Source organism: Lithobates pipiens, unplaced genomic scaffold (assembly GCF_037356315.1).
Source record: "Lithobates pipiens isolate NorthernLeopardFrog02 unplaced genomic scaffold, aLitPip1_a1.2 Scaffold_8, whole genome shotgun sequence".
Lineage (NCBI taxonomy): Eukaryota > Metazoa > Chordata > Amphibia > Anura > Ranidae > Lithobates > Lithobates pipiens.
In genome coordinates this window covers 233382198-233405167 of record NW_027507903.1, presented here as the reverse complement: position 1 = coordinate 233405167, position 22970 = coordinate 233382198, and the positions used below count along the sequence as shown (strand labels likewise).

Sequence of the window (22970 nt, the reverse complement as noted above, 5' to 3'; positions counted from 1 at the left end):
GAGGCTGGTCTTGTATTGGCACCCTCTTAGTGGGTGGACCTGCTGGATTATTCCCACAGCTCTGATCTCTGCAGAGTTTAAGAACAATGCCGTGATGATGTCACTGCTACTTTTACAAGGTAATAACTGGGCCTGCAAAGGCATGTGGTGCTCTCAGTGTATTCATATCCTTCGTGGCCTGGAGTTATGAGTGGGGTGCCCCAGGGCTCTGTCCTGGGACCAATTCTGTTTAACTTTTTACCCCTTATAAAGGGTTGAAAAAAATAGTTCAGTTTGAGTGTTTTCTGATTATACCAAGCTAAGCAGGGCAATACCTTCACAACAGGCTATAGCAACTTTACAAGAAGACCTTCATAAAATTGAAGATTGACCGATGATGTTTATTATTGAAAAATATAAAGTCATGCACTTGGGAGTGAAAAGTAGGCATGTAATTTACTTGCTAGGGGTAGAACCTCTGGGGGAATCAAAAATAGAAAAGGATCTGGGGGTCCTAATAGATCACAGACTCAGCAATAGCATGCAGTGCCAAGCTGCAGCATGCAAGGCTGGCAGACTATTATCATGCATTAAAAAGTGTATTTACTTAAGAGATAAAACTATAATTTTACCACACTGGTTTGGTCACATCTTGAATTTTCAGTCCAGTTCCGGTCACCTATCCTCAGGGAGGATGTACTGGACCTGGAGAGAGTCCAGAGAAGGGCAACAAATAAGAGGGCTGGAAAACCTCAGTTATGAGGAAGGACTACAGTTACTTACATCTTCTCTCTGGAGAAGAGGCACTTAAGAGGGGATATGATAGCCATATATAGATCTTTACATGGTGACTTTAGCATTGGGAGAAAACTATTAATCTTAAGTTTTGAAAGAAGGCACGGAAGCACACAATTAAATTGGATGTAAAGTGGCTCAATCTTAAACGGCTTAAGGGGTTCTTTACTGTTAGAGCAGTAAGGATGTGGAACTCCACAGTTGGTTGTGTCAGTAGGGAGTTTGCATAAATTAAAAAAACTTTCAGATGTGTTACGTAGCAAACACAATGTAGAGGAATATTGAAAATGGTAGTGATAGAAACATACACACACACACACGCACACACACACTGATGGACCAGTGACTTTATTCAACCTTATCAATGCAATTGAAAGTTTTTATGCCCGGAGTTTATCTTTAAGCTCTTAAAGTAGAACCAAAGGCAACATTAAACAACTAAGAAACAGGCAGGTTATTTATCACAGAAGAGACATGCAGTGAAGAGACCTGCCCACATGCAGTCTTCTGTGGCATGTAAACAAGCGCAGCCCAGTTTACATTGCTGTCAAGGTTACCGAGAAGACTGACTCCTGCACATGCGCAGGAGTTACCTAATCCCGTGCTGGCCATTCAAAATAGTAGAAGACCAGCATCCTGAAGGAAAGAGAAGATGCCAGCGAAGGACCCCTTGCAGACTCTGGATCATTGAAGAGGTGGTAATCATGGCGACTTTATATATTCTGATCCCTGCTTCTCTTCCATTGCACCCACACTGGCACCAGCTGTCATGCTAACAGATAAGGCCCCAGTCTGCAAATAGGAGCAATTGGAATGGCTCCTCTTTGAATGATCACTGCAGCAGCAAGTTACAAGGATCATTCTGAGAAAAAGAATTTCAGTCCTCTTGGCACAGATCACAGGCTTGTACAATAACCTGCTTCTGTTGCAATCCTATATAGTAAAATAAAACAAAAACTTTTTAATAATACATTGTATTTCCTTCTATTTGAATTTCTTCACCATTTCTACCATTGGGGAATGTATGTATGTGAAATGTTTATTTCATGACATTTCTTTGGTAATGTGTAAAAATAATGTAATACACAATGTAAAACAAAAAATAGTTCAATCTCATTCATTAAAGCCTAAGTTAGGTTAAAAAATAACAATAAATAAAGAATAAATAAAGAATAAGCACATGGGACATTGCTTACCTTTAGTGATATGTGTCTCTTGTGCTCCTGCATTTGGCAGAATTCTTATCCTCCAATGCCTCCTTACCCCTACTGCTGTAATCCTTTGGTTCAGTGGAGTTAATAAAGTAAGGGAGCTGCAACAGAGTGCTGAATATGCCTGCCCTTTCTGCCCAGCTCCGTCTTAGCCCCTGTACACACGGTCAGACATTCTGACAACCAAATCCGTTGGATTTTGTCCGACGGATTTTGTCCGAAGCTGTTGCATAAACACGGTCGGACAAAGTTGTCGGAAAATCCGATTGTACATAACGTGATGACGTTATTTAGTTACGACGGGACTACGTTCAGGCTAGTAGCCAATAGCTTTGGTCTAGGAATTTGATCTGAGCATGCGTGGAGTAGGCTACACATGATCGGAGTATGTCCGATCGGAGAATTTTGTCTGAAAATTTTACGGACAAGTTAGAAAACTTGGTCTGTCGGATACTCTGACGGAAACAGTCCGATGTAGACCAAACACAGTCAGATTATCCGTGCGTGGAGTAGGCTACACATGATCGGAGTATGTCCGATCGGAGAATTTTGTCTGAAAATTTTACGGACAAGTTAGAAAACTTGGTCTGTCGGATACTCTGACGGAAACAGTCCGATGTAGACCACACACAGTCAGATTATCCGACAACACGGTCCGATAGGACACATTCCGTCGGAATTTCCGACCGTGTGTACAAGGGCTCACATAGTAATTGTTACTACAGCTTCTAGAAATAAAATATGATCCATGAATGGAGGGTGTGGATCTTTCCTGGTTGAAACAGGAACATTTTTTTTATATTCTTACTTCAAAATACATTGAACATAAATAATTATTTAAATGCAATACCACTGAAAGAAAGTATTGTGATAAAAGATGACCATTTCAAAATCATAAGAAACAACAAACTAATAGGGACATCCTGTTACGGGTCCATAATTACTAAATTACCTCTAATTAGTCCTGAGGTGGAGTGGTTATACCCTGAGCTTGACTTGAGAATGTTTTAATGATTTTAGAAATTCATGCTGCCACTGCACAAAAGCAGCTGGATAGATAGCGATATTTTGCTTACTACACAAAATTATTTAGATTTCTAATTCTTGTAGTTTTATTTGTTATGCATTCTTAGGTTCCCGCTAGCATTTCAAACAATGCGATTCACATGTGGAAATGTGTGTTGCATAAAGGGTAGCCCATTTACTTGAATTGACTGCCTTATGCACAAATATCAATCCAGAGAAGCTCAGGAACCACATTTTGGTTTTGCCACGATCATCACAAGTTTTGTTGCACAACAATCGCTGCAAAATTGCTCCATATTTGGGGTGCCATACTTTCTTTGCTTTGACAAATTTTGTAATCACAGGCAGAATAATCTCCCATATGTGAATGTGGCCTTATTTAGAATGGTTATATATCTATTTAAATAAAGGTTGTCCCTAAAAAGACTGTGAAAAAAGAAAGGCACCACTATAGCCACAAAATAAAGTCCATTACACTATGCTTGTTTGCATTAGATCTGTAGGTTTTGGCATTGAACTGTGTTTTTGTGCAGACATTGGCTTGGGACTGTACTTATGCTCTTGACATCTAACCTTGGTAAACAAGTGTTAACTAGAGTTTAATTATGGTTAGCATTTATAAGGTTAAAGTGTAACTATAGGCAAAATAAAATATTCATATAGGATATTTACAGGTAATAGCACTAACACAGCAGTTATTGTGTTGTCCCCCTGTAACATAGTTTATTATCTGTTGATCCCATCAGTGGATCCATCGTTCTCCATTGCTTTAATAGGCCAAACTATCAAGCAAATGTTTCACCTGTTCTCTGATTTTTCTACTTGTAGAACCCCAAATAACACAGCAGCATTGTCACCCAGAGGTACAAACCAGTCAACACTGGTAGGGGTGCTGAAAACTGTTACCTTTTTTTTCATATGGCTAAACCTTTTTTTTCTAAAAAAAAAAAACCTCAATTCTGTAAATGCTTCTGTAAGTTCTGTTATCTGGAGTGGGGCTTTAACCTGTTTGACACTTACTTAACGTCTATTTAAAATGTCCCTCTGAGATTGCCCTGTGCACAGGGTGACAACACTGCTGTGTGATTTGAATGCACCCCTATTTTTCGTTCTACAAGTAGAAAAATCAACAAGTCAAGGGTTTCAAGAGGTCCTGTTCATCAGGGCTTTGAAATGTGTTAATGCTAATGACAGACTGCATCATATTTGTAAATTTTGATTTTGCTCACAGTTCCATTTTATCGTTAATCTCTTTTTCTATTAAGTTTTTCAAATATTGAGATACAATAGAACAGTCTTTCAAATATTGTGATACAAATGAACCATGACGGACCAAAAGGTACAAACATAGTCATAAAAGACAAACAAATGCATACCTGTATATATAAGTGATATACTTTAGGGCCAGTGAGACCCACAACATTTTGGTCAAAGCATATAGAAGAAAAAGGAAAGACACAATCCTCATTGCAGTAACTAGCAAAATACATACTGGGTACGGCAATATAAACTAGGCAGGCAGAAAACAATCCCCAGGTATAATATAGAGAATGTAGGGTCTTCATATATGGGTGTCCAGTAGTCAAACCACCTCTACGCCCAGGTTGATGTCCCTATTTGGTGGGCATAAGAATGGGACAACCCACGTAGAAAATAATCACAGTTACATTTTAAATGTTTCATTGACTGGCTCTTTAATACACTCTATAATACACTGCCTATGTTGCTAATATCTTAACTAAGAAATTAAGAAAAAGTCAAGAAGGACTTCTATTGGATGGTCTACATGTTTCCGGTAGCTTGTAAACTTGTAAAAAGGCGTAAGTCTAACAAACTCCTTGGGAAATAATAAAGGGTTCATTCAGATGTTAGATTGAGCATTAGGGCATTTTCTGGCAATTTCAAAAATTTTAATTAGAAGAATTATTGAACATATAAAAGGCATCCTACCAACAAAGTTGATATAATTATATAGGTTGCATTGGTTTTGTTTAATCTATTTGCGATTCAAAGCTGTTTGATAAGGGTTGAAATCTACAGAATATTGCTTTGCGTAGAAAAATATAAGGATTAAAGAATAACTGTAATTGTTTACAATTTTCCCCAGCAACTCCCTTCCCTTCTCTACAGTCTAATGCCGCGTACACACATAGTCGACTGTCCGTCGGACTTTCCGAATGGGCTACTTGCCCACACACGGCACTTTTTCAGCGGACTAATACGGCATACTAAGTCGGCCGTACTATCCGCCGTACTTTTGAAATGAACGGACTCGCCCACACACGCGGGGGTCTTCTGTCTTCGGGGGTCTTCTCGCCGGACTCCTCCGCTATCTTCTTCTAGCTCTTTTACTGGCAGAGGAACCCGGCTTTCTTCCTCGCAGCCGCCCTCTTCTTCCGACTTCGGGGGTCTTGTTCCCCTCTTCGTTTCTTCTGCCGGGCCACCGCGCCTTCTTCTAGCTCTTTTACAGGCAGTGGCCCGAATTAAATGCCAAAGCCTTGGAACCAGGAATTACCTGGTGCTAAATTTTTTAGCTTCAACAGGTCAATTACATTTTTTTTTTAATAGGAGTTCTTTTGATTCATATAGATATTGGATATACCTTACATCCTGTAGTTACATTTAGTCAAAGCTAATATAATATGCTTTTGTGGGGTTGATATAACACACCCAATAATGAGAAAAATGTAAAACACATATATTCTATTTCACAGTAACACATTAAGTTGCTCATGTATGGACATGTTTCAATCCTGTAATGGTCATGTTGTTTTTATGATGTGAGATTGCTGTCTCCTATCCATTTAAGCCCTGTTAATGGGAATCCATTAGTTAATAACTATACATTTTCTAAAGGATAAACTACAGATGTGAATCTGCAGACTTTTTTGTGTGTTTGAAATGGTGATTCATATGTAAATAGCAGGTACCAACTCCACAAAATACACACTTTTTATTTAAACTAAGTAATGAGTAAAAGGTATAATTTTCACACCTGTGTTGCAGTAATAGCAATACCATGGAAACATATTCCATAAATATTGCCATGTTTTTGTTGGCAGCAGTATGTTAGTTCAGCTCTACATTTGTTTAAATTAATTATGTTAATTAAAAAAGAGTCTGCTTCACAATTTGAAATTTGCAGCATGAAAGCCAAAGGGAATACGTACAATATTTATACAATGCAATGAAGATGAAGTATGTTTATTAGAGATCTAATTTACACGTACAGGCAGATACCTTAGACTGCATTATGATAGATCTAAGTGTGCATAAAACAATAAAAAATACTCAGCACAAATAGTACTTAATGCACGTACTAAATTTTTTTTATCCTCACCATAGTGAGGATTTTTAATCCTTATAGAACATTTAGTGTTTTTCAATATATTTTCTTTTCTTATTTATTATAGTCAGGGTTAACAAAAAGTAAGTATGAAAAATTGCAAATTAATATTATGGTTTGTACCATGGCTTTAAATTGATTGTAAAGTTTTTTTTGTTAAATAACAAACACCTCTTCTTCTCGCGTCCCCTGCTGGCACCCCTGGCCCCTCCTCTCTGTCCAGTGCCCCCACGGGAAGCTGCTTCTCATGGGGGCACTTGAGCATGCTTGCTGACGAGTTCCATTGACACAGACAGTGGGGCTCAACCCCGCCCCCCCCCCCATTACTGGCTTTGATTGCCAGCACTGGGAACAAATGGCTTCTGGTGCCCCAGCAAAGCCAATGAGACACAGAAGTGACGGGAAAGAGCAGGAGACATGCCCAGCACTGAATTGAAGGAGGGCTCAGATAAATATGATGGGGGGGCAAAATACGTGCCTAAACTCAATTCAAGGCAAAAAATGTTTAGGCTTTAGAATGACTTCAAGCTAGTCATCAGGTAAAGAATTAAGCTGGCTATACACTGATCACACTGGCTGGTTTAGCAGGGACATTCTGAATTTCGATCATTGTGTGGCTAATGACAGAAGTTTAGTGGGCATGTTGGAAAATTGGATGGGGAGGCAGAGCTCTGTACATCTGTGAACTGGATGGACAGAAATACAAATACTGTACAGCTCCTTTATGTGTTTTTCATCTGTATATTAAGCTGTTTATTTGGAGTTAAACTTTGACCATTAAGTCCTAAGCAGATAAAAAAAAAAGTGTCTTCTATGAGTTATCTGCAAACAATATATGTGCTGCTAGCTCTTTAAATTTTCATCTAGTTTAATTCTTAATTTCAAATATCCTACCCCACTGCATTGTGCTTTTGCTTTGCTATACAATTGAATTCCAACGCTGACTTACATTTAAAACAGACTTTCCAAATTTCCAGCCTTCTCTAAAAAAAATAATGTGTTTATGTGGATGGTATCAATTAAAACATGCACATTGCAACATGAATTAATGTATTGTTTAAAATGCTTACTCGGGTCTTGAGCATGAGATGCAGTAACCTACACATCAAAGTTACCAGCAAAGTAATATGTAAATGTGTGTGCTTCTGCAGAAGCAGTATTACGTGGAAAGCATCAACCGTTATATGTCTTTTGCCCAAGAGGTTACCTATGACAGCAGGCTACATAAAGGAAATGCAGGTTATTTTGTATAGGGATATTTTATTTTCTTCTTTCAGATATTTTTTTTTTCTTGTACATTTTTCCTGCCCTGTTCATAGGCAAAATAATGTTCAAGTTGGGAAAAGTGGATGAGAGTAACCTGTTTCTGCTAGGCTTCCTTTAGACTCATAATGTAGTGTCCTGGGGCACTCTATATTAAATACTCATTTGTAAAATACGAATTTAAAATAAACAGTGAAATATATATATATATATATATATACCTGTATATAAAATTAAAATGAAGTTTATAGTCTGTGAGTTCATGTATCTTCTCTTTTTTTTGTAGTACTTTAGGTCTCGGCAGCATAACATTTCATTGTTGTCAGTTTATATATAAGTAATGCAAACTGGAGTTAAGCACTTTGCTTTGTAAAAGCCCTGGCTACATGTTCTTGCTTTATTATTCTGCTTTTGTCCCCCAGGATGTTTAGAGAGTGTAATTTTCATGCAGGGTGAATCAGGATGTTCATTCAATTATAGTTATGTTGTTTCTTGTAAACTACTTTTTTGTCAGGTAATTGAATTAAGCTGCTCCCACAAAAAGGCTGGCCTAAGCCAAAACCTTAAGCGTTCGAAAAGCAATCCATTTTTTTAACTGAAATCTGTAATTATGATTTGATTTTATGAATTAAACAGCTTAATTATGTTGCTTACATTATACAAAAATGCTGTTGTTTTTATATATATATATAAAAAAAAATAATTGTGCAACCTCAGGTTAAATTAGTTGCTTTCTCTATTCATTCATACACAAATAAATTCTTTACTATATTAGAAGTTTTGAAGATCATGGTTTATGTAAGACTTTGCACTGCATTAAGGAATACATTTTCTATTTAACTGGAGGACAATTTCATTTTAAAAAGTCACCCCCTCCTCGGCTCCAGACCACTTTTTGAAGCAATCTGAAGATTTTTTAAACTTGGTATGCATTTATTAAGATTGGAATACAGATTGAATATTTTTTATATAACTGGAGTTGACTCAACTCAACGTCAGATGATCAGATATCTAAAGCTATAAACCAAAAGAATGGAATTTCTAAAATTTCACTACTGTCCTTTTTCTGTGGATTGATTGGATACAGTACAATATATGCTTGGAGTTAAGATATAGCACTAAATTTCTATGTTTTTATCTTGACAGGTTTATAGAAGAAATGTAAATTTTCTCCAAAATGGAAGGGAGTGAAGAATGCAGAAGATAGCAACTGGAGTTTAAGTTCTAGATGGATACAGGTCTCATTCAGAGTCTGTGTTTTAGACCGATATGCTGATACTGAAGGCTTCAAGAACGAGTTGCAAGGTTTATTTCCTGGGTTTGATAAATGTACTTGTTAACAATTTCCTGGACTCAGTAATGTTCAGCGCAGTATTGTGATGGAAGAAAACGCACATCTGTGTGTTTGTTACTCCCAAATCGTGGATTAGTTTGCTGAGCAGTCTCCACTCCAAAGGGCAGAAGTAGATGTGATGGATTTATCTTCGGAAATGAGCAAACATGGGAAGAATCCAATTAGTCATAAGCTTGAAGATCAGAAAAAGGTAAGCCTGTATATATCACAGATAACATGGGTGACCTATGGTAAAACCTATGGGGCTCCTTATAACTTTCCATAAGCTTAAGATCTTTGGTCATAATTAGTTCCTCACTATACTTTTCATGAGGGATATAATGAAAGATGGTGTTGGTTGGGAAGTGAAGGATACTCATTGATCTTAGTCTTTTATAAAAGGTTGAGACTCTACACAATGGTGTTTTTTTTTTTTATTTCTACAGCATGGTCAGGATTTTTTTTGGAACCTAATTAAATTACCTCATAGGCAGTTAATCACTATTGCCATATTATGAGTCTAAAAGAGGGACAGATATATAATTTAGCTACTCAAACCAGATTGCTAAGTAATTCTTCATTTCATTGCAGACTATCACATTATTAGTATGTTATACTGCTATGTCTTTGATTCCTATTCATGATAAAAGTGTATACTAATTTACAAAAAAATTACCAACCGCACGTCCCTCAGTTCATGTCCCTCATGTCCTCCCAGACATTTTTCTCAAACTTGAGTAGCTGTTTGAAGTAGTTGTAGGCTCACTGGGATGGCAAACCTTTTAAAAATCAGTACACTGATATACAGATTTTATTTAAGCTCCTCTATTAAAGTTTGGATAACTATGCTTGAGGTTAAATAAGGACTGGTCAACAACAATAAGAGTGTTATTGCTTTGTTCAGCACAATACAGCATGCATTAGTAATTAGCTATTCATAATCGCTATGGAGAACATTTTCCCATCTGCATAATCCAATAAATAATTAATAACACTTTAATAGAAAGGGACAATGCATTACAGATAGAATAACTTTTACGAATGTCACTATTTTAAAAAAAAAGTTAATAGTTATTTGCTTGTTATTAAAATGTTACACTTATTTATCTGTAAAAACTGCTTTATAGCTTTTGTGCATTTATTCTTCAAACAGGCAGTATTTGGATTTGATATAATATACATTCGTTTGTATATGAAATTAGCACTTTGCAACAAGGCTGACATGTTAATATAGATGTCTGGTCTTGCTGGCAAGTTTTCTGTCTCTCTTAAAAATATAGATCTTCTTGGTTTAAATGAATTTGTGTATAACTGGTAGACTATTTGTTTCCTTCTATGTATTTCCAATGAGAGTATTGGTGTCTATGATGTATCCGATACTTATAGATAGGTACTTATGATATAGATCATAGGGATTTCAAACCGGGGATGTTCATATCACGACTTAACCTTCAGCAAGATTATGGCTGTCATTTGTAAAGCTACCATATCTTCTTGTTAAACTATGATGTGATTGAAACCATCGCTGGAAAACTCGATTTTCTGTTTATTATTTTAACTTATATTCAGGTAGATATTTTGAGGCTTTTTGGTATTTATGATCTCCTGTCAAATTTTTTTTTTTTTAGATCTGCAACCAAGTGTTAGTGGGGCATATTGCAGGCAAAGGCAGCTGAAAGCTTTCCACTTTTTTTTTAAGCTGATAATAGTGGGAATGAAAATAAAATGTTTGATGGATCAAATTTACAGCTGGAATTTGGAGATTGTTTGCATAGGTCCTTAAAGCAGTGTTAAACCCAAAAGCAAACATTTATTATATTGCAGCTTACCGATTCTTAGATGGGATGGCTGCATTTGTTTTCTTTTTCAGGCTTTTTATCTTTTTTTTTTATCTGGTAATCCAGCCAGCAAGTCTGATGTTTTTCACAGCACAAACTCTCCAGCAGAATGTATCATTTTACATGAATGAGACAAACCATTTAACATTGGCAGGGGTGATTAAAATATTATTTATTCATGTAAAACCTTTATCCAAAAAAAGAAACTGTGAGGTTGATTTACTAAAACTGGAGAGTGTAAAACATGGTGCAGCTCTGCATGGAAACCAATCAGCTTCCAGTTTTTATTGTCAAAGCATAATTGAACAAACTGATGTTTTAAGCTGAATGGCTACCATTCACAGATTCTGAGTGCCCCAGTTTTAGTAACTGAACCCCTGTGTGTTGTAAATGATCATAAAGTGTGAGCTGGAGTTTGGCTTCAATTTGTTAGTGGTTCTAAATCTGCTTATACATTTAACCCCCCCCTCGCAGATTGACAATGCTGTTCTGCTGTTCCTCCTATTCTCATTCCTCCAGAGTTGTGTCTCACTAATACAGGCGGTGTGTTACTGGCCAGATCACTAGGTAAAAACAGAGGGAAAAAGCCAAAGAAAACTGATGCAGCCACCATATCTTCTGATGATTGGTCAGCAACAATATAATACATTATTGGTTTTGGGTTGAATACATTTTTTACATCAATAAAAGACTGTAATGTTTGTTTCAAGGCCTTTATGCTGTTTGTTTTTTTAATACATCCAATGAGGTTCGGGGGGCTAGCAAACTCACTTTGTCATAAACCCACTTTCCTGCAATATCTTAGACTAGGTTCAAAAATGCATGCAATCACATGCTGCACACAAATGTGCTTCTTTTTTGCAGATGCATTCAAAATTGTGTGAAATTGTGCAAAAATGTGCTTGCACTATAGCACCTGCATAGGTGTGAACAGAGCCTTAACCGCTTAAGGACCGCCTCCTGCACATTTACTCAGCAGAATGGCACAGCTGGGCACAATCACGTACCTGTACATGGCTCTTTAAGTACCCAGCCGTGGGTCGCACGCACGGCGTCGCGGGCATGCTCGCGACCCGGTCCTGAGCTCCGTGACCATGGCCGCTGGACCGGCGGACCTGATCGCCGCTGGTGTCCCGCGATTGGGTCACAGAGCTGAAGAACAAGGAGAGGTAAGTGTAAACAAACCTCTCCTTGTGCTTCCTAGTGTGACTGTCACCAATCGTCTGTTCCCTGTTATAGGGAAACATGATCAGTGACGTCACATGCCAAGCCACGCCCCCAACAGTAAAAAAAGCACACATGTCACACTTAACCCCTCCCCGTCCCCTAGTGGTTAACTCCTTCATTGCCGGTGTCATTTACACAGGAATCAGTGCATTTATATAGCACTGATTGCTGTATAAATGATAATGGTCCCAAAAATGTGTTAAAAATATCCGATGTGTCCGCCATAATGTAGCAGTCACAATAAAAATCGCTGATCGCCGCCATTACTAGTAAAAAAAAAATATGCTATAAAACTATCCCCTATTTTGTAAACGCTAGAACTTTTGTGCAAACCAATAAATAATCGCTAATTGTAATTTTTTTTTTTACCAAAAATATGTAGAAGAATACGTATCAGCCTAAACTGAAGAAAAAAAATATTTTTTTATATATTTTTTGGGGATATTTATTATAGCAAAAAGTAAAATATATTGCATTTTTTTCAAAATTGTGGCTCTATTTTTGTTTATAGCGCAAAAAATTTAAAACCGCAGAGGTGATCAAATACCACCAAAAGAAAGCTCTATTTATGGGAAAAAAAGGACGCCAATTTTATTTGGGAGTCACGTTGCACGGCCGCACAATTGTCAGTTAAAACAACGCAGTGATGAATCGCAAAAAGGGGCCTGGTCCTTTGGCTGCAAATTAGGGCTTAAGTGGTTAAGCCTGGTACACACAACTAGTTTTTTTTTTCGTTCAACCCGGCAAGGCTGTACAAAAAAAAATTGACCGCTCAGGAGGAGCCGCTGTACCATCTATGCAATTTTAGTACAGTGATCTCCCCTGCTGTGCTATTGTGTTCTGACAGGGAACACTCCAGACAGCGATCAGACATTCAGCTGATCGACAGACCTTTTTCAGTCATGCCCCTTTGAACGCCCGGCTTCTGCTGGACTGGCTGCAATAGACATATGCCGAACGTCAGATGGTTTCTATTAAACTGCGCCTGTCATTTGGCCCATGTGTACTAGATTTTAGACTAATTATAAGTCACCAAGTGTACCAAGAACTGACTAAAAAGAAGTAACAAGGTGCTATCATTCTATTTATAATCCATGAATTACTGAAGTATACACCACTGCCCATAAATGCTTTTGTTGAAAGAAACTTACAGGTTTTTTTCTTCTTCTTGTTTTCCTTGCATGTGATGAGGTATGCTTTGCAAAGTGAATTTTCACCACATTCACTACGCTAAAGAAAAATGTATTTGGAAAGTGAGCGGCCTCATTTCCTATAACTAATAGAATCCCTGTGTGTCTTGTTCAGTGCTTTGTACCTGCACATTCATATTAAGGACTATATTAAGGCAATTTTTAATTATCCCTAGGAAAATACCCTAGTTATATCTTAATTAAAAGAGCGCTCCAACAGTGTAAACCACCAGGGGATTGCAAAATTAAACCAACATGACAACTAAAATATCTCTAAAGGGTAAGTTCACGTTTACAGAAAATCTGTAGGGTGAATTTACACTGGGCCTCCACCTCATCCCCCCTGGTCCTGCTATACTGAAGTCTCGTGATCCCCTACTGTGGCACACCAGGGCATCACTTTACCAGTCCCGGGATTTGAAATTCTCCTGGTTTTCTCTCCTCTCCTCCAGCAGGAACAGGACGGGCTAGGTGGAGTCTGATTGACCAGCGCCGTCCATGTGACAGTGCCAACTAATTAGAATGGCCCCTATCCGTACACGCTGAGAGGTATAGATAGGAGATTAAGTTGCGAGGATTGAAAAAAAATATATATTTTTGAAAGGGGACATGGTATTTAGATGAATCGGGGTGATAGCTATATGTAGCTGTCTCGTTATTCACCCTTAATAAATAATGATTTTGCTTTTTTACTTTTTTATGTGTTTAGGGTTTTTTCAAGGCTAAAAAAACTGTGTTTTTGCTCGGTGAGCTTATTGGTTGTTTTAGTTTTAGTTTTAGGTGGGTATTTTGATTGGTGGAACCGGAGAGATGTCCTATTGGGGCCCGCTGGGTCTTCATTTTTACACTAGTAATGCCATTGTATTGGCATAGACCAGCACTGTATTACTTAGACAGTCTATGGTATGTTGTAGGATTACTTATGTTATATATATTTACATATCATTGCTTAATGACGTACCTATGACTCGCATATGATTGGAGTGCCCAGTAGTAAGGTTTTCTGTGTATATACTAATTCATACACTTTGTAATCCATTGTAAGCTCTGTTAAAAAAAAAGAACATAATCAAATAGTAGCATTAATTACTTTTATATGTGATATAATTGCAAAAGCCTTAATACATGAAGTTACATGTTTGTAATACTCTTAAAATAATTTTTAGACTGTGACAGAAAAGCCGAAGAACATTTGTAATGACATTCATGATGTGATTGCTTTGAAACCTGTCTATGTAGTAATAATACAGTATGATGCAGGCAACTCTACAGTTAAACTTCTTTACCTTTAGGCTTCCTGGAGATATTTTTTTAGAGCACTTGATCTTGGCCTACTTTTCTAACCCCTTTGTATGTTTTCCTTTTGTCTTATTTATTGCCTTTTTATGTTACGACTTACATGGTAAAGTATCTGCAACTTAGTTTCATATTTTAGTTATATTTCTCATTTCATTTTCTAATGTAGTTTATGAGCCTAAATTAAAATAAAACTCAAATTTTGAAGAGCACTGTAAATAAAAGAAAATGATATTATATATTTTTTTTTTTTTTGCAAATATAAGTTCACTTCATTTTGAACTTGGTTTCTCTCCTATTTCTCTCCTAGGCTATTTCAGACTGATTTCACTAAAGGAACTAAGTATCTTCAAACAATAGATTGTGTAAATATTAACTTTACTTAGAAGTAGATAGTTATAGAAATGTATTATGTGAGGATTCTCAGCTTTAAAGTCAGCTTCTTTGTGAAAACTTCCAGTAGATGTTTGCACCCTCCAGCAGAAGTTGAACATCGTAGTTTTACTGTAATGTTTGCCCTGTGCATTGGTATGACCGCTTGTAGTCTAATAAAGGGTAACCATTGTCACATTAGGATAGGAAGTGGGTGTGAATAAACTTTACTGTTTTTTTTTAACTGAAAACATGACATATTAAAAAGGTTTTGATATTAGAGGAACATGTGCAACAATGTATACTATATTGTCAAAAGTATTAGGACATCTGCCTTTACACGCACATGAACTTTAATGGCATCCCAGTCCTAGTCCGTGGGGTTCAATATTGGGTTGGCCCACCGTTTGCAACTAGAACAGCTTCAACTTTTCTGGGAAGGCTGTCCACAAGGTTTGGGAGTGTGTCTATGGGAATGTTTGACCATTCTTCCAGAAGTGCATTTGTGAGGGTAGGCACTGATGTGGACAAGAAGGCCTGGCTTGCGGTCTCCGCTCTGCTTCATCCCAAAGGTGTTCTATCGGGTTGAGGTCAGAACTCTGTGCAGGCCAGTCAAGTTCCTCCACCTGAAGCTCACTCATCAATGTCTTTATGGACCTTGCTTTGTGCACTAGTGTGTAGTCATGTTGGAACAGGAAGGGGCCATCCCCTAACTGTGCCCATAAAGTTGGAAGCATGAAATTGTTCAAAGTGTCTTGGTGACAGGCTGACACCTTAAGATTTCTCTTCACTGGAACTAATGGGCCAAGCCCAGCCCCGGAGAAACAACTCCACACCATAATCCCCCCTCCACGAAATGATTTGGAGGGGTGTCCCAATACTTTTGGCAATATAGTGTGCATGAGTGAGTTTTGGGGTGAAAGAACTTGACTGACTTGCACAAAGTCCTGGCCTCAACCCGATAGAACACCTTCGGGATGAAATAGAGGGGAGACTGCGAGCTAGGCCTTTTTGTCCACATCAGTGTCTGAGCACACAAATGTGCTTCTGGAAGAATGGTCAAACATTCCCATGGCTTGGGCCAACTCAGTATTGAACCCAACGAACTAAGACTGGGATGCCATTAAAGTTCATGTGCGTGTAAAGGCCGGTGTCACAATACTTTTCACAATATAGTGTATTTGGGTTCAGATGATGTTTGACTTAAAAACAAGGAAATAACTAACCAGCTCAGTTTAAACCAGTTGCATTTGTAGACTTATCCTCTTTGTATTGACACTGCAAAACGTGATTCTAGAAAGCTAGATTTGGCGATTGAACTGACAATGCTCAAAAAGCTAGGCAAAGGGCAAGGGACTTGCCACCAGCATAAGCTTCTTGCAGCTAATCTTTCCCTAATACTTATTTACCATGCCTTGTTCTGTATTGCGTTTCTGTGTGGATGTAGTCATCTTAGCAGAGAAGCAGGGCTTTGCCTCCTCATGACAGAGCTGCTTCATGAATAATTCTATGTTATAGCAATAACAGTATAGTTAGGAATTATATATAGAAACAAATCAATGCTTTTTGGTTTGTTAAAAGGTATATTCATGTTGAAAAACAACTTATTTAACTAAAAATAGAATAAATGGGTTTTATAATATAAGAGCGCGCTTAAAGAAAATAAGAAATGTGTACACAATATTTAAATAATGTGAAAAATAAAGTGCAAAAAATGCTTAATACATATATATCACTGGTAACTTATTCCAAAACAATCCAGAAAAAGTGCGAAGTGATGACACATGACCAAATGGGTTAAATAACAAGAGTGTCTATAAAATATTTAAAGCAATTTAGGTCTTTACACCGCCACCACTGGAAATGATCATGGAAAACAAATGACACCCGGTGGATAAGGATAAGTAGCCTACTTACCAAACCACCATGATCCCTTTAATTAAAAAGACAGGTCAGGTGGAGCTTTGACAGATTTAGGTATTGTCGCCTGTGCTGGTGGACACCTATGGGATAAACCTGGGGAATCACTCCATTGCAAGATTACTTAGAAAAACATGGAAAAAAGCAGAACCATAGCATAATTGAGTTTTATTTTAAAAAATAAGTAAAAACAGCAAGCCAAATGGCCTCTTATTTTAAAAAATGCCTTGCCTCAGCACTGAAGGGAAGCTGCATGTTATACCAGGTAGATTGTGAAGCAGCCATCCCACTCATGCTGTGTTTGGCTGGTGTGCGTTCCACCACCTGGATTCTATTTTAAAAATAGAATAAGACAGTTTAAACAGCAGTCGGTATATTGCTACATTTTCTCCACACCAAATGATAATGCAGACACTCCTAAACAAATAAAGTAAAATGCCTCTTATGTCATGTCTGATGAAACGCGTTGGTCGGAGCTTGAGGCCGTGACATCAATGCACATGCATGCCCATTGCTGAGATTCCTGGATTTTGTAGTTATAATATGGATTTTATTCAAGCATTTATGTAAGCAGTTTTAGCCAATTTTAACAAATATGCCTGCTGTATTTATTGTTGGAAGTGCTGTTTTGGTTCTTTTTCGTGTCTTATGCCCTAACTGTGACTGACATGGAGGAGGAAACCACTATGCGGTGAACCAAGTTCTATTAAGATTTACTGCTAAGGGGGCAACAAGCGCTTTTTGACTTTACTTGCACGAGTCACACACTCTCTGGTAAGCTTCAGAGTGTTTGGTGGATGACACATGGTGCTACAAAATTGTTTACGAACTGGAGGTGGAGATGACATTATAATTTTATCTGCTTACCTCGCTAAAGCATTTACTGTTGGCTTCTACTATCGGCACGTGGGGCTTTTAAATACAGATGTGCTTGTATTGTGATTTACTCATTGTGTAAGTTATTTTGATGTGTTTATTTTTGTATAAGCGTTGCACTTTTATTTATATAATATATATATATATATATATATATATATATATATATATATATATATATATATATATATATATATATATATATATTACCAATATAAAATATTATGTAGAAAACCAACTAATATATTAAATATTGCATTGTGTGTTAGAGTCTGATTTGATTAATATTCATAGATAATTGAACATTGGTCATGGACCCTAATTTGTAATCAAATGTTTACTTATATATGAATTGTTAGTAGTTGGTGACATTTAGAATAAACTGTAATTGTGGCTGCAAGTATGGGTTTTCATTAACCCAAGTTAAATTATAGGGTTTTGATATGTCAATCATTGATTGTGGCCGCATTATGCTGAGTGGTGGAGGTGGCCTAAAAAGGCATGTTTAAAGCCTATTTTCTGTAAATACTGCAAATATAGGCTGCAGTCCTTGTGCCTACAAAATATGCCTTCATTAATGACTCTCACGGGTACAAATGACCCAAAGGGGTTTATTTACTAAACCTAGAGCATGCAACATGAGTCTCACTTCTGCAGAGAAACCAGTCAGCTTCTAACCTCAGCTTCAATCAAGCTTTGGAAATAAAACCTGGAAGCTGATTGGTTTCTATGCAGAAGTGAGCCTGATTTTGCACTCTCCAGCTTTAGTAAACAATCCCCAAAGGGTCATTTAATAAAAAAATAAGACATTTTCCATTACATATGCTTTTCTGTAGACAGCATGTAGATGTAGAAAATCTTTGTTTAGTTTTAAAAATACCTGGGGACTACTAAACAACCAAAAAACATATTGGTTACAATATGTAGCACAGTTTAGAGAGTACAGCAGACAGGATTATGTAATATACAACATAGTAAACAGATTTGCAGTGGTCAAATGAATGTAATGTAAAACACAATCTATAGAGCGCAATGGTCAGGCGTATGTAACATAACTTGTAGCATACATTGGTTAGATGATGTAATGTACAACATAGCTTACAAAGTGCAGTGACCAGAAGTATAAAAACCTGGAGTTCAGTGTACAAAGTGCAATGGTCAGTAATGTGTAACTAGCAAGCTATAGAGCAGTAGTTCTCAACGTCTGTCCACACGAACCGCTAACAAGCCAGGTTTGCAAGATAACTGAAATAACAGGTGATATCATTTGCTGCTCAGTGATTGCAGTATTCTAGTCTGCATCTCCCCAAGGTAATACTTAAAATCTGGCCTGTTAGTGGGACCTGACTGAAGACAGGAGTTGAGAACTACTGCACTAGAGGGTGCATGGATCATAAATGTACAACAGAGACTATAGAGTGTAGATGTTAGATACATGTAATGTAAAACACAGTCTATAGAGTATTGTGGAAAAAGTATGTTATTCACAACATTGCCTATAATGTACAGTGGTCAAAGGTAAGTACTTTACAGTGTAGGGTGTAGGCATTTGTAACTTACAACATAGAGTACAGCACGCAGAAGTCAGAAGTATGCAATATACAACATATAAGCCATAAGTATGTATCAGAGAGCTCAATACACGGAGAACAGAAGTCAAAAAATATGTGACATTAAAAAAGTGCATGTAAAATGCCATGATCAGGAGTAACATACAGTGTTCATAAATTGTAACATAAAGCACAGCATACAGAGTTCAGCATTCAAGACTACTGTATGTAACATAGCACAGTGTACAGAGTGCTGAAGTAAGGAGAATGTAACATAACACAGTGGTTAGGAACATGTCATGAATTACCCCTTATGTTGGTGGTCGGTAAAAGGAAAATTGATCCTTTATATTAGGGGCTAATGGAATGAAGAATGCCCTAGCATTTGTGGTCACTTGGAAAAAGAATACTCTACTATTGGTGGTCACTGAGAGAAAGAGTGCAAAATCTGGTGGAGCTCTCTGTAGAAAACAGTTTCTATTTTTTTTTTTTTTGTCAAATTGAACAAGCTGAAGTTAGAAGCTAATTGACTACCATGCAGAGCTGCACCAGATTGTGCACTCTCCAATTTTAGTAAATCAACCCTTCCATGTTCCACATTGCTGGTTATGCCAAGTAAAGTGAGTAGGAACTATTCAGGAACCATCAAGTGTGAAATCAGCTGCCTGCAGTAAGCTGGAAATTGCTGTTTAGAAGCTCCAAGCGGGAAATCCAGGACACATGCCCTAGGAGTGTCTGTTAACACCCCTGGGATAAATGTTCTACACTATGAATATTTTATTTGATGATGTGCATGTGTTTTTAATCATCTAAAGTCAAAAGCTTGTAAGAGTTTTTTTTTTAAAGGAATATATTTTAAACCTACTATTCTGAACTGGTGTATGATATTTAAAGGCATTAATCATTAAAGGAACAATCTAACATTTCTTTCACCTACAAAGTTCTCCTTGACTTGTAGATATGAGCTTAGGAACAAGCTTATTTAATTTTCAGGTGCACTAGTCCTACAGAGTCCTACAGAGTTAGCACACTTTAGTTTTTGATTAACATATAACTTAAGACAAAACGATTTTTGTATTTACTGTAATTGTTTTTTTCTTGAAGTCCATTGAGGGCCCAGGAATTGTAGAAACTCTTAGGCAGTTGGGTTATACGGTTGTCTTGGTACACTGCCAAATAAAAAGCATTAAACCAGCCTCTTATAACCCCACCTCCAACCGTTATGCCTCAGTAGACAAGTACAATTATCCGATTTCTCTTACTGCCATTGAGGGATGCAGGAATTATAGAAATTCTTAAACAGTTGGGACATTCAAAAGTCCATATGAGGACTGGGCTAAAAGCCACTAAATAATCCAACAAAGTAGAGATCACACTGCAAGAGTATTTGAAGGAATCAATACTTGAAGTCTAGATGAAAAAATGCCAAACAGTTTGAAAATTGCTACAATACATGGGGGGGGGGGGGGCATCAAGGATCAACCTGGTGCTTCCAAACTGGATGGTTAAAATTCACTCTTGGGAAAAATGCTACAAGAAGGATCCATGTATCTCAATCAGGGAATTGGGTAAATAGAACATTTTGGGAGAAATAACCAGTCAGTTAACAACCATAGGTTAAGTTGAATATTTCTGACCATTGACTTCAGTGAGAGGGGGTCTAAAAAAAAAAAGAAAAAGAAACAGGCTAATACCTGCCAGACAACTAGTTTCTCTAATATCCATGGATGTCGGAGTCCTCATAGCATAAAATGTAAATGAAAAAATCCCTTAGCTAACAAAAACCGAAGAGTGCTGTGCTTGGTTGCTTCTTATGTAGAGGGTGGGGCAATCAACAACACCTGCATGAAAAGATGGAGGGGGTAGGAGAGGAAGGAGTACCCAATAATCAATGAAATGCATGGAGAGTATAGTTTGTGATCGTTTAATAAAAGTTCAGAACATGGTTAGGCAGCGCATTTCGGGGGAAAAGACTACCTCTTCTTCAGGGCAGAATATTACTTTCTATCCCAAGGTATTTTAAATCTATTAAAGAGGTGATTTCTAATGGTACATCTTACAGGATCACAATGATTGTATACAGGAAGAGCTCACAAAGCTGTTCAGTTATGTCTCAGCTCTGCACAGTAGTAACAGTTATATGTATGAAAAGATAGGCAGGGATGGCGATTTATTGTGATTCAAACTGGCATACAAGAATTTTAGGATTGAACCAACACCTATAGGCATTTGAGAGGTGTGGTAACCATACTGCAAGTCTTCCTAGCCAGTTATAAAAGATATGCCTGTAAGAACAGAATCCTCCACCAAGGAGTGTGGGGTTGAAATCATGGTATTTGTACTAGGATTATTCACCTGATAGAAAGTAGGAAGGGGAAAAGTAAACTTCCTCAGGTGACCATAGCTCACTCACAGAAGAAAATGTATCTTCCAGTAATCAGGACCCACGGAAGCCTACAGACTTACTCTGTCCCAACATTTACCCTGTAGCAAGATAATCATGTTTATAGCCTGTTGGATACTTCCTAACAAGAAAAAAAGGGGGACACTCCTGTGCAAAACTTTCATATTTCAAAGTAAGGATGATCAAAAAAGGAGATCTGCAAAATAATATTATGACTATAGGAGAGGTCACAAATGATTCCCGCAACACTAGCATAGCAAGTAAGTAAACCAGTCTGTAGAAGGGGAAGATCCTAAAAATTTTAAGAAGTGAAGATCATGCTTCCCCAGTTGAAGTCCAGCTGAGGTTGATAGATTGACCAATAGGCAGATCTTTATACAATTCAGGAACACGGTTCACTAGAACCAGTCTCAGGAAGTAGGCAAGAGGATACATCCACTATAAAAATCCTCTCTAGTCGGGTTTACTCATTTCTTCCCTGGTCATAGTCCAGCAAATAGCATTTGTGACCTTTTGATGACTTGCTCATATCCCAGACTCCCTAAAGAAGTGCCAGGTCCTTACTATGGAAGGGAGCAGTACAGACTGATCCTTTTTGAACTTGTAGTTTAAGTGGTTCCCTGGGAGAGGGGTAGGGCTGAGGAAGATTAAGCAACACGAATTATGCAGTCATCTGTGAAAGAAATGGACCCCTCTACAGTTAGGAGTGTGAAAATGAAGAATACCATTCCCAATACCATGTGTAAGGAACTCAGACAACCCTGTGAAGATACATAACTGCGGTAATGCCAGAAAGGTGAGGAAGGGCAACTAAAGAAGGTGTCTGACTGACAGGTCTACAGTGGAAGCTACAGGAGGAAACCTCTGCATTAACGATAGTAATAGGGGCCTCAGGCACATTTAGAGATGGACATGTTGCAGTGGTCAGGACCTTCCAAAAATAGCTCAAAGAAAGAATACCAGTAAATCAGCTACAGGTTGGCCAAGGCTCATTGATGCACATAGTCCAATCTAATAGAAGAGCCACTGTAGCTCAAATTGCTTGCAAAGTTAATGCTGGGTCTGATAGAAAGGTGTCAGAATACACAGTGCATCGCAGTTTGTTGTGCATGGGTTTGAGTAGCCGCAGACTGTCGGAAAGCCCATGCTGGCCCACATCCACAGCCAAAAGTGCTTACAATTTGCACGTGAGCATCAGAACCATACCGCGGAGCAATCGACCTGGTGTGGTTGGATGAATTGCATCCCTAATGGGAAAACCGCTCTTCTGTATGCTGTTCCAATGGATACTCTGAAGCAAGTACAAGACGGAAGCTATTCGGGCGCTAGACGGGAAAAGTGGTT

General features: G+C 37.8%; 1 protein-coding gene across 1 annotated transcript in view; it reads left to right on the top strand.

Annotated features, from left to right (window-relative positions):
* NAV3 (neuron navigator 3) overlaps positions 1-22970 on the top strand; it is an 873011-nt gene that overhangs the window by 177773 nt on the left and 672268 nt on the right. The window contains exon 2 of the mRNA XM_077474065.1: positions 8767-9164. Within this exon, the coding sequence (XP_077330191.1) occupies positions 9093-9164 (72 nt within the window). The 5' untranslated portion in view covers positions 8767-9092. The remainder of the gene's footprint in view (positions 1-8766; positions 9165-22970) is intronic.